A 13,051-nucleotide genomic window follows, 5' to 3' on the forward strand; every position below is an offset into this window, starting at 1 on the left:
AAGCCAGCTCCCTCATCCATCACTTCCTTTTTTTTCTACAAATTGAACATAAAAACCAAAGCTCGGATTATTTTTTTTAATAACATCAGAACTGACAGAATAATGACTGCATTTTAAAAAAAATGACTCATACAAACAAGCCAAAGGCCCAGGATAATTTCTTTATGCTGGCTGAAGAATCACAGATTGCCCCATTTCCACCTCACTGTACCAGCTGCCCCATTTGTCGTTTCCACCTGGTCTCCCCACAGTGCCAGATCGATGGCCCTGTCTTGCCTCCTGCGATTGGCCCGCTGGGCTGGGTACAGAGGAACAGAGTTGGAAGGGATCTTGGAGGTCTTCTAGTCCTGCTCAAAGCAGGAGTCCCTGGACCACTTGAATTCATAATCCCATGGATGACATTATTAGTTCACCAAGGTTGATCTGTTGTCATCTGCAGGTCTGTAAATTTTTTTTTTCAATTTTCAAAAAATTGCACAAGAAAAAACAACCACCCTGCAGTGTTACTCAGTTGAATCCGATCTTGCTCCATTCGGCAAGGAATTCTTTAGAATGGCTAATTTTGCATTATTTAATACAACAAGACTTCCTAGTAAGAGGAGATACCTACTCAGTACTGCATGTCCATACATTGTACTACCCCAGTTCAACCTCACTGTCACATAACATTAAGTGGTCACCGAGCCAAGTTGAGCTCTTCCAGTCTTGGCTTCTCCGTTCCGGGTGCTGGAATGATTTGAGCTGACCGTGTTTGTGCCCCCCAGTAACACTAAGAAAGAGAAGCCATCTGAGCAGTTGTGGGTCTGCCTATCCCGAGCCCTGAGAAAGAGCGCTCTCGCACGCCCCTTGCTCTTATCGACACTGTCACATCTTGGGAAGTGATGGTCGACATCTCGGCCTCCGTGTCAACCCTGAGTTGAACCTGGCTGAGTTTTTCTGTGGGAACCAAGGACATTCTCACAGGTGGCTGGCCAGAGGAGGAGCAAGTAACCAGGCAACTGGCCAGCGTGACCAGTGACTTGGGCGGGAAAAGGGAACTTTTTAATCGCGGGAAATTTGAGTGCCAGCTTTCACCAATTGTGCCAACATGAAGTATCCAATAAACTCTTCTTTTGAGGAATTCCCTGCCTACCTCGGAGTCCTGCTTCCTATGGGTGCATGGCTTGGAATGCTGACATTCCGTTTATACGTGGAAGGTTCCTATACTCGAGCATTGGTTGGGTTCAGGTCTTACAAACAGCTGAGACACGCAACACCTTGTAGAAGTGTTGGGCACCATCTGTAACAGCAGCTGCCTGGATTTCTTTTTGGTCCCTGAGATGAGAACATCTGAAGCCTTCTGCAGGATGTCCCCCTTGGCCAAAGCTGTCTCCAAGGGATGGAGGATGCACAAAAACCCTTCCCAGCATGCAAAACCCTATTGCTTTCTCCAGTTCTGGCTTGTGCTGTCATGGGTCGGTCCCCCCTACTGTGGGGAGAGGGAGTGGGCGGGTTTCTCCTGCAATGTGACGTCAGCCAAATCAGGGCAAGGAATGGGCAGGGTCTCCACAGAAGCTCAAGCGGCCCCCGAGTGCTTTCCCACCAGCTTTCTTGCTGGTTGGGTGGAAGACGGCCGGTGATCACAATTAATGCTTTGTAAACGAGGTGCTTGTCATTTACAGACAATATTTATACATCAGTTAAAGCAATACAACCATAAAGAGAAAAACAACAACAACAAGCACAGCTTGATACAATAATAGGCCATGAAATATCATTGGCTTTATAATAATTTACTACAATGTGAAAAAAAAAACCCAAGATCTTTTTATCCACAACGAATAGGAAATGCTTCCATTTAAAATATGGCAAGCACACAATAATATATACACCACAGGTTTGGAATTTCGCTTTTCACTTGTGCACAGAACTCTCGTGCCTCTTTTGTATTTGTGTATCTTCTTTGCCTGGATTTACAATTTTTTAAATTGTTATTATTTCGTACTCTTTCCCCGTTGCCCTAGGAATTTATATTCTGTTTTGAGTCTAGAATTGAGAAGACGGAAACTTTTAATAAAACCAGATGCTATTTAAAATTGCACTCCCTCTCAAGTTGTCCCCATGCAGTTAGCAATTAAAATTTTTTTAAAAATGAGAAAATGCCGGGGTTGTTTTTCAAACCGTTTTGGCACATTTTGAGGCACCGTGGATGAACTATAAGGGGTCAAACCTACTTTTTTATATGACACGACTACAGCAATAATATTTCTGAGCGCCATCTGAAGAGAGGCTATCTGTGGGGAGGGGCCAAAGTCAAGATGGGGGCCATGCAATGGAAGACCCAAACTTTTTTTAATAGCACGTCAGAAGCTTTGATCACAAGAGTTAGTGACCAGCGACTTGACTTCATCTCCGCTGGGGATCTCGCTCTGTTGTTGACTCGTCTTCCTGACGGAGCCCGACAAAACCTCGGAGCTATTTTTCTGAAGTTCCCACCCATTCCTGCTGGCTTCTTGATTTAATCCAGCCAGCTCCGTCTGGAAGAAACCCAGTTTAGCGACTCACGTCGATGGTGCCCAACCATCGCTAACCAGCCAATCTGGGTGTCATGGCTTCCCCAAGAGGAAAAACCGGGGTGATCAAATGGATCGCAAGCTGCAACCCAATGAAAGGATATTTCTCGAGAGGGATCTCTCGTGGCAGAGGCCAAAAGTGTTTGTGTGTTGATGTGTGTGTGTGTTGGGGAAGGGGGTCTTCACTGTTCTGCCTGCAGACACAGCAATTACCTGTTCTGGAAGAAAGATCTATGGAAAAGAGCAATTGAATCTTCTCTGGTGCTGAAGAAGCAATTCTGGGTAAGTGGCCCCCCAAAAAGAGGACTCCCCTCCCCCCCCGGGACACTGGTTTTCCATGCTTAACGTCCTTTCATGCTTTATTCTTTAGTCCTTGGAGGACGGAACGAGCCGAGACCTTCGCTTGTTTTATAGTTTTACTTTGTTGTTAGTAGATCACTGGGAATCTTGGTCTCCGCTGACATGAAAATAGATCGGATTGAAAGCTTCAGCCTTAAAAAAAAGATCCTATGGAGTTTAATCATTGCAATGTGCAGTCGAAAGCCAGGTAGGAACTCCCGAAAAGGACTCCATGAGTTGGTCCATTCTTTTTTTTTTTAAAAAAAAACACAACCACTGACTTGCACACCTCGCTTTGCACAGATGGGTTTGTGCTTTGCACACAATACCACCTTCTGCATTTGCAAGTTACTTTCTACGTTCCTTCTATCCATCACAATCCAAACAGTCCCAAGGCACTCAAGATTTTTAGAGGCCAGACCTGGAGGTGGCCATTACACGGTGGCTGAATGTCGCCCCCATGAAACCTTAAACCTGGGATAACACAAGCAAGCCACTCTGCCCAAATGACTCAACCAAACTCTGGTTTGCTGGGATGTCTGAATTACAAAAAAACAACAACCACCAGGTAGTCCTCGACTTAGTGATCACTGGAAGTGACAACGGCACTGAAAAAAAAGTGACTTATGACCGTTTTCCACACGTACGACAGCTGCAACATCTTCATGGTCACATGATCCAAATTGAAAGTGCTTGGGAGCTGACTCATGTTCATGACAGATGCAGAGTCCCCAGGGGTCTCCTTTTGTGACCTCCTGACAAACAAAGTCAACGGAAAGCCAGATTCACTTAGCAACTGTGTTATTAATTTAACACGTGCAGTTATTCATCTTAACCGTGGCTAGATCGATCGTCAAATGGAAGGGCCGGTTTAGCTCATGCTGGTAAAGCCTGTTATTAAGAACACAGTAGCCTGCAATTACTGCAGGTTCAAGCCCCACCAGGCCCAAGGTTGACTCAGCCTTCCATCCTTTATAAGGTAGGTAAAATGAGGACCCAGATTGTTGGGGGGGCAATAAGTTGACTTTGTAAAAATATACAAATAGAATGAAGACTATTGCCTTATACACTGTAAGCCGCCCTGAGTCTTCGGAGAAGGGCGGGGTATAAATGTAAACAAAAAAAAAAAAATGGGACAAAACTCACTCAACAATTGTCTTGCTTAGCAGCATAAATTTTGGGGTCAATTGTGGTCGTCGTAAGTCGAAGACTCCCTGTATTCCATCCCATTTTAACCTAGGCTAATCTGATGAGTGAACCCAGCCAGGGCGACATCATCAGACCAGCTTCTGCCGGCCTCTCTGCTTTCTATATCCCGGAAAAATATATCTTAAGACAGATCTAGAACAGGGGTCTCCAACCTTGGCAACTTTAAGACTTGTGGACTTCAACTCCCAGAATTCCTCAGCCAGCTTTGCTTTGCTGGCTATGCTGGCTGAGGAATTCTGGGAGTTGAAGTCCATAAGTCTTAAAGTTGCCAAGGTTGGAGACCCCTGATCTAGAACACATCTAGAAAAATTCTCTCTGCCTCTGCTCTCTTTCTAGACATCCATCACACAATCCACAAAACCAAGTCAACATATATGAACCTGCTGGGGAAAAAAAAAACCTTCGTTATCATCGCCAAAAACTCTCTTCGTTCTTTCATTTTCCCTTCTCGATTGCTATTTTTACAGCAACAGAAAACCAGAAAAAAATGAAAAAGGAAAACCGGTAGACATAGACATGGAACTAGAGCTGTCTTACCCCCCTCTCCTTGCATAGGAATCTGTTTTTAGAGCAGAGCAGTTGCATAATATAAACTCTACCTGGGAACCTCCAACAATCCGCGTTCTAACCATAGTTATTCAGAATAAAAGACAAAGAAAAAAACAATAGTTGGGCGTATATAATTGTCATGTTAATCCAGTTCTCTGCATCTCACCCTGGCTGTCCTGCTGTCAATCTGGGTTGGTTATTTTTCTAAGCTGGCCAGCAGGAAACTTCACCCAGAATTTGACCCATTGTTAAGAAGACTCTGAGGAGGAGGAGGAGAGCGTGTTTGGCATTATTTCCAGCGGCTTTTGTGTTTTGCCTATAAAATCAACTGCTCCTTGATGCTTTCGGGCGTTGAGAAATTGGCCCAGGATGTCTGTCAATATAGCCACAGAGGATGGTGGAACTTCTTCCCATCCTAGCCTGGCTCTCCAACTTCCTCGATGGCCTGTCCTTAGCTGAGAAAAGCTACATGGTTTTGTTTCCGATTTTGCAAAGCGGCAGGCGGCCCTTGGAGTCTTTCTGCTCTCCATCCATGTTGCATCCTGTATTTCTTGCGGCCCGCACACCCAAGTCCAGGCCCATGGAAAATATCAACCCCCTGGTAGAAGATCCCAGCAGCATCGGCCCAGTTGGTAGGAATGGCCTTGTGTTGGGCTGCAGTAGGTTCTGTGATCACAAGAAGGATCTTCTGCAGGCATTCCCACCACGAAATTATGGGGAAAGCCATTTTCCAGGGACTCCTGGCTGCCCAGTGATGCCATTCTCTCCCATCTTCATCCCGCAGTCTTCCTTCCGTCCGTCCGTCTTTCCTTCCTTCCTTCTTATGAATTGCAAAGATTCTTTTGGAACTGAAAACAGGTGAGTTGAGATTTCCGGTACCAGTTGAGGCATCAGGGTTTTTTGTTTTTGTTTTGTTTTTTTTAAAAAAAGGAACAATAAAAGCAGTTTCTTCTTTTCTTTTCTCAGAACGCAAAAGCCGCTTCTGTTAATGGAATTAAAACAGTCCTGTGGGAAATGGCTGGAGGAATGCTCCTGGGGGAGAGCGGCTTGGCCTTTAGACGGAAGGGCGGGCGGGGGCGGGAAGGGGAGGAGCCCGGTTGGGGAGGAGCATGAGGAGGGGCGGAAGCAGCGTGGAAGGTGGGGAAGGGGTGGGGGGCGTGGGTGAGCTGGGGGAGGGTGGGGTGTAGATGGGGGCAAGGGGTGGAGGGTTGTAAGCAGGGGCAGGTGGTGGGGATGGAGGGTGGTAAGTGTTGTTGAGCGGGTACTTGGGGGGCGCCTGGGAGGTCTTCACTCGAGTGAAGTTAATGCAGCGTCCCTGAAAGACAAGCAAAAAACGAGACCTTATGGGAGGCCAACGCAAACCCAGGACACGCTGCTAATTCTGAATGTCTTGGGAAGAGGAGAGAAGAGAATGATAGAGTGGGAAGGGACCTCAGAGGTCTTCTAGTCCAACCTCCTGCTCAAGCAGGAAACCCTAAACCAGGGGTGTCCAAACTTGGTCCCTTTAAGACTTAGGACTTCAACTCCCAGAGTCCCTCAGCCAGCAAAGCTGGCTGAGGAACTCTGGGAGTTGAAGTCCACAAGTCTTAAAGGGACCAAGTTTGGACACCCCTGCCCTAAACCTTTTCAGATAAATGGTTGTCCAATCTCTTCTTAAAAACTTCCAATGTTAGAGCATTCACAACTTCTGGAGGCAAGTTGTTCCACTGATTAGAGAATAGAATAGAATAATTATAGAGTAGAGTAGAGTAGAGAGTAGAGTAGAGTAGAGTAGAATATTTTGGGCAGGACAAGAAACAATGGCTAGAAACTAATCAAAGAGAGAAGCAATATAAGGAGAAACTTCCTAGCAGTGAGGACAATTAACCAGTGGAACAGCCTGCCACCAGAAATTGTGGGTGCTCCATCACTGGAGATTTTTAAGAAGAGACTGGACAGTCAGTTGTCTGAAATGATATAGGTTAAAATTAGGGTTCTCCTGCATGAGCAGGGGGTAGACTAGGAGACAGCCAACTCTATTCCTATCCTATCCTATCCTATCCTATCCTATCCTATCCTATCCTATCCTATCCTATCCTATCCTATCCTATCAAAACGACGCTATAGAGCACTGCACACCAGAACAACTAGACACAAGAACAGTTTTTTCCCGAAGGCCATCACTCTACTAAACAAATAACTCCCTCAACACTGTCGAACTATTTACTAAATCTGCACTACTATTAATCTTCTCATCGTTCCCATCACCCATCTCCTTCCACTTATGACTGTATGACTGTAACTTTGTTGCTGGCAATCCTTATGATTTATATTAATATATTGACCATCAATTGTGTTGTAAATGTTGTACCTTGATGAACGTATCTTTTCTTTTATGTACACTGAGAGCATATGCACCAAGACAAATTCCTTGTGTGTCCAATCACACTTGGCCAATAAAAAAATTCTATCCTATCCTATCCTATCTTTTCGATGATTGGAGCATCCTGTGACCATGTAATGGCCATTTGTGGCCTTCCCTGCTGGCTTTCCACAAAGTCAGTGGAGACGCCAGCAGGAAGTTACTTTTTTCAGTGACATAACTTCAAACCATCCTTAACCGAAGTGCTGTAAGTTGACGGCTACCCGCAGTTATTACTACCTAGGCATTAAAGGACTGTACTTTATACAGAAAGTAATAAATATTCATAAATAGCAAAGAATATCAGCTCTTGAAAATGTAATCCCTTCCATGCCTTATTTTGCATGCAATCCTGTGCTGTTAGCAATTTTTCTTTTTAAGGCAGAGACAGGAAGGAGGGGAAAGATGAAACAGTTTTGGGACAGCTTTAAGAGCCCCTGAAGCTTTGAGCTGGAACACATTTGATAGCTGGCTAACAAACGCCTTAAAAAGCCACCGTTTATCATGCAAATGCATAACACAGCTGCAGAATCCCACAAGGGGTTGCCCCATTAATTAAGACCCCCCATTCCCCATCCTATTAATAATCTTGTTATGGGGTGGGGGGGGGAGGAGACGGCCCTGGTGTCTCTTTTAAGGTGGGGAAGGGCACGTGGGCATTTGGGCTCTTCTCCTGAAAGTAAAAATAACCTCATTAATGTCGAGAAAATTGCAAACGTCGGCTCTTGCAAATGCGAGCCAACCATAAGCCACCATGTGACCGTCGTTTGATTGCAGACAGCTGTGCTCGGTGGCAACCTTCCTCAAGGAAACGCATTTCACAACTCTGTTCAGCCCTGCCCTTGAAAATTAGCTTCAGAGATGGGATTTGCCTTTTGCCTCGCCAAGCAGCATCAAAAAGGAACAATCCTGCCTCCATGATGCGGGGCTGGGAACCATGGGCTGAGGAACATTTCCCCACTCGTCTTTGGCACTGTAAGCTGGCCAGGCCAGGGGGTTCTGCAGGAAGGTGGGTGAAGAAAAGCCAAGTTGTGGGCCGCAAACCACATGATGGGAGCTCTGCCCTTGACTTGTGCCACATGGTTGTGGGTGCCATCCTGACTTTTATTGCCCTCTACCGGATATCCCATGGCTGAGGCTTCTCTCCTTCCATCGGTGGCACAAACCAGCCTTCCTAAACGATTCTGGAAAATGAAATCCCAACCCAGCTGGCAAGAACTCGTGTGCAATTCCACCGGCATCTGACTGGGACCCAGAGGTGGGTTTCAGCAGGTTCTGACCAGTTCTGGAGAACCAGTAGAGGAAATTTTGAGCAGTTCGGAGAACCGGTAGTAAAAATTCTGACTGGCCCCGCCCCACATCTATTCTCTGCCTCCCGAGTCCCAGCTGACTGGGAGGGAATGGGGATTTTGCAGTAACTTCTCCTGGAGTGGGGTGGGAATGAGGGTTTTACAGTAACCTTCCCCTGCCACGCCCACCAAGCCACACCCACAGAGCAGGTAGTAAAAAAATTTGAAACCCACCACTGCTGGGACCCAGTTTTCAAAATGGTATTTCCTGCAAGATTGTTTTTGGCCTCTGCCCGGGGGGGTCCCCAACCCCCGGTCCATGGACCCGCACTGGGCCACGGCGTGCCACAAACCGGGCCGCCCAAACAAGCGAAGCCCCATCCACAGGATGCAGGCAGTGTGTGAAACCACGGCCCCTCTGGTCCACGGGAAAACCTCTCTCCACGGAAATGGTCCCTGGTGCCCCAAAGTTTGGGGGCCACTGCTCCACCCAAAAGGTTGGCGCCACTGCTCTATACCTCCTTTAAAAAAAGGGGGGGATTATAAAGCATGAATGGGTTGGGTAACCCGCCAACTCTACTTTTTTGTATTTGCCCAAAATTACCAGAAAACTGCACCACTATTGTTTGGTAAAATTTGGTGACCAACGTTGGTGGCAAATATGCCCTAGGAGGGAAACTGGAGTCAAGGAGAAAGAATAAAACCAGGATCGGAAGGAAGAAGAGGCTGAGTTTTGAGCAGCAGGGTGTGTGTGTGTGAGAGAGAGAGAGAAACACATGGTTTCCTGGTCTTTATCAGAGCAGTTGAAATTTGTGAGACAGCAAGAAAATGCTTCATAGAAAATACATGTTTTTTTCTATACATCATGCTTTTCTGCTCACTTTATAGAAAATACATGTTAAGTAAGAAGCAAAAGTATCAGGCATGCTTGGCACAGATATAAAAAGAGCGGCATTTGTATCTCTTTAGCCTTAATTTTTACACCGTCCCTTTGTTATAAAACTGCTCCAGAGGGATCTTTACCAGCTTTTCAATGGAACAAAATTTAAAGGAACAGGAAACAGATTCGGATAATCAGAAGCCCTGGAACTTTAGCTGCTTGCACTGCGAGGATTTGTCTGGCAAACAGTACAGAATACATCATAGCAGAGTTGGAAGGGACCTTGGAGGTCTTCTAGTCCAACCTCTTTCTCTAGCAGAAGGCTCTGTGCCATTCCAGGAAATCTCCAGTTTGAATTGCCTAACAGCTGAAAATCTCTTGCCACAGAGACTTTTTATAGTCACTTTTTATAGTTAAAAGTTTTTAACTTTTTATAATTAAAAATCCCAAAATCCCAAATAAGGATTCTAAAATGGAAAATCACACATATTGTATTCATTGTTTTAAATACTTGGAGCCATTTCTGATCAAAATCCTTTTGCCTTTAAGTTACAGACAAGTCACAGGCTTTTAAATATCACCAAGTCTTTCTTTCATGTGGAAAGCTACACCAAAATGGGTTTCTTTTCTAAATTAGCCTCAGTTATTTCATTGTGTGTGTGTGTGTGTGTTCATGTTCATTAGAGGTACACAATCTTTTGGGGTTGGCTTTTGAGCAGAGGATCATATTCCAATAAGCAGAAGGGAACAGAAGAAAACCAAATACTGTATGGAATGAATTAAAATGTAATTTTAAATAACTAAATTCCATAAGTATATTTTTATATAAATGCATTTTTTTCCTCATATATTTAATAACTTTCCCCTTCAATCCTATTACACATTGCAATTCTTTGACAACATTTACAGCAGTTCTTCTCAAACTCAGCCACTTTAAACTGTGTGGATTTCAGCTCCCAGAATTCCTGGCAGGCTGGGGAATTCTGGGAGATGAAGTCCGCACATTTTAAAATGGCCATGTTTGAGAAACCCCGACTTAGCGGGAGTCTTCAGGAGAACCCAGAGAAGTTGTCTGCAGCCCTGAGGAAGGTTACCTTGTCTCCTGGCTGTGGTCGCATGATGGACACCCGGTCGTAGCCTTTCCTCAGAAGAACCCAGAGGGCATCCAGCTTTCCCTGTAAAACGAGGAAATGGCATCATATATCCGTTGCAAGATTGGCACAAGACAAGTCAGTTCGCAAAAGAGGCAGGAGCACGAAAACACATTCATCTTTTTCATCGATGTTATTAAATTGATAGGACTGAGGAATTGTGTTGGGAGGAATTTGCTTTAATTTAGTTGAACTATGCTGAGAATGAAGTAATTCTCAGCTGTTTGAATAAAGTTTGTTTGTTTTTTCAGTGACTGAGTTTCCTGCTACCTATCTGGGCCTGGGTCACAACAGGTTGACTGATTTCTAGTATTTATACTCTGCTCTATTTTTGGGGCAGAAAACAAGAAGATAAAACAATACAAAAGCAAACTGTGAGAAAGCAATAATGGAGGAGAGCTATTGTCTTCTCATGCATGCTTATGAGCTTCCTGGCTCCACCTGGTTGACCGGTCTGACCCTAAATGTTGGATTTGGAAGGTCCTTGGCCTACACCAACAGGAATATTTTGAAGGTCTCCTAGGGTTCTTGACTAAACACTTGAGATAGAAGCGCATCTTCCTCACCTCCCCACAAACACAGAGAAACAAGTTGGTGGTCAGTCTTCAAAAGGTTCACTTCTCTGAGGGTCACTCAAGCTAAGGAAGAGTCCCTCCATGGGCCAGGGGGATATTTCTAAAATATGTTCAATGCAGGAAATAAGCAGGCAGTTACGATGAGCCAACTGGGTTGCACAGAAAGCCATGTTGCGAACCTCTCTCAAGTAGGAGGGTTGTGGCTTTTTTGCATAGCTCCTTTGCACCCACAGACACAATTGTGGTGACTGTAAACACGAAGAGAACCCAGACCTGGCTGGAGAGCATGTCTCATTTTTTCCGTGCTACAACAGACAACCCAAAGGACGCACAACACACCAGAGAGAGCAGATGTCAGAGTCCTGCTCCATCCTGTGTGTCTCACAGTGATTGTGGGTCTGTCATTCTGTCTCCCAGCTGAAGGAGGAGAGGCTACTTCAACCCACTTAAAATTCTTCAAAGAAATGTGGATAAATAAATGAGCATGTCTTACAATGGCAACATTCCAGATTTCTTAGTTATAAAGGAGAAAATAACAATGGAAAGTCATTTTGATAGGGAAAAAAATGGGCTCCTTGCTGTCTTCTTATTTTAACATGTTTGTAGAGGCTGCTCTTCATCCAAATATCCATCTGCAAGGCTTAATTTAAAGCAGGTCCTGTGTCCCAAAATGAGATTTTGGTACCAAATGTCTCTTTGTTGCTACAGCAGTTTTTAATACCTAGAACCTACAAGAAAAATGTGCAACGTCTTCAAAAAAAATAAAAATAAGGGCTCATAGAAGAGAAAGGACATAGAACCACAAAACCTGCATGTTGGAAGGGCCTTATGGGTTATCTAATCCAGGGGTCTCCAACCTTAGTAACTTTTAAGACTTGTGGACTTCAACTCTCAGAGTTCCTCAGCCAGCTTTGCTTTGAGAGTTGAAGTCCGCAAGTCTTAAAGTTGCTAAGGTTGAAGACCCCTGATCTGATCAAACCCCTTTCTTGGGATAGGGATCCCAGGAATGATCCAAAACAAAAGGCCATCTAAGTCTACTGATGTAGACCAGAGGTTCTCAATCAGAGTCCACAACAGCCATGGCTGATGGGTGTGTTGTGGTCCGCCAGCAGCCTGCGGAGCTGGAAACATAGTCAGACAGCGATGAGACTGAGGAAAAACATGGGCCAGTCCTGGAGGCTGGAGAAGGCCTGGATGAGGACTCTGCATCAGAGGCAGAGGTGGGGCCAGGGCCATCAGGGAGTGATGTGCGGACTCCTCCAGAGCCTCCAGAGACTGATAGTAGTGAGGCAGAGGAGCCTGTTCCTAATGCACGCATGAGAAGAGCTGCCAGAAGGCAAGAGCAGCTCAAGCAAAGAGGACGACTCAGGAGTAGGGCCAGGAGATAATTGGCCCCTCCCATAAAGGACCAGCAACAGTGTTTGGGCTCTTTGCCAGAAAACAACGTTGATAGAATTGTTCTTTGTCTTGCTGCATTTATTTCTTGTCGGCATCTTCTGCTTCTGAACTTTTGCCAAGAAAAGCCTTTGGCAGTTTGCCTAATTAGACCAAGGTTGGTGATAAGACTGAAGAACTGTGTTATGAAGAATTTGTTTTGATTTAGTTAATTCTCAGCCGCTCTAATAAAGTCTATTTTTGAACTGATTGAACTATCTACTTGGGCTTGGGTCACAACAGGGGGCAGGATGGTGGTAGAGTTTTCTCCCACTTCATGGTCCAACTTGTCAACTGGTTCGTTGATGCCTCTGGGTTGAGAAAACCCTGGAGCTTGTTGGACTCAGGGAAAAAGGACTGTTTGAAGGATGCAGACTCTCCCAATTGAAGGATGCAGACTCTCCCCATGTCCAAGCAGAAAACCCTTGGAGGACAGGAAGGGAAGGGGAGATGCCTTCACTTGGTCTAGAATGGCCAATGGAAGCTGGTTGACTGCCCAGGTCATCTGACAATCCATCAGCAAAAAGACTGGTGAAACACGTCAACTCATTGGCTTTTTAGGGAGAAGACCATGAGGAACTCCAAAGCTGTTGGCCTACTAGATCTGCTTCTGGAGTAGATTGGAGAGAAGACGAAGGCAACATTATGGAGGGGGGATGCGGCAGAAAAATA

At 45.2% G+C, this 13,051-nt stretch overlaps 1 protein-coding gene across 5 annotated transcripts in view; it reads right to left on the bottom strand.

Annotated features, from left to right (window-relative positions):
• Positions 1-13,051, bottom strand: part of ANTXR1 (ANTXR cell adhesion molecule 1) — a 150,330-nt gene that overhangs the window by 22,239 nt on the left and 115,040 nt on the right. For 2 of the 5 annotated variants that reach the window (XM_058194965.1, XM_058194966.1), the window contains exons 17-18: positions 10,314-10,394; positions 63-5,964 (exon numbers count right to left, since the gene is read on the bottom strand). In XM_058194965.1, the coding sequence (XP_058050948.1) occupies positions 5,704-5,964; positions 10,314-10,394 (342 nt within the window). In that variant the 3' untranslated portion in view covers positions 63-5,703. Of the gene's footprint in view, positions 1-62; positions 5,965-10,313; positions 10,395-13,051 lie in introns of those variants that run through there. The other 3 variants (XR_009156528.1, XM_058194969.1, XM_058194967.1) reach the window with 3 other exon arrangements.

The sequence above is a fragment of the Ahaetulla prasina genome, chromosome 9, assembly GCF_028640845.1.
Source record: "Ahaetulla prasina isolate Xishuangbanna chromosome 9, ASM2864084v1, whole genome shotgun sequence".
Taxonomy (NCBI): Eukaryota; Metazoa; Chordata; class Lepidosauria; order Squamata; family Colubridae; genus Ahaetulla; species Ahaetulla prasina.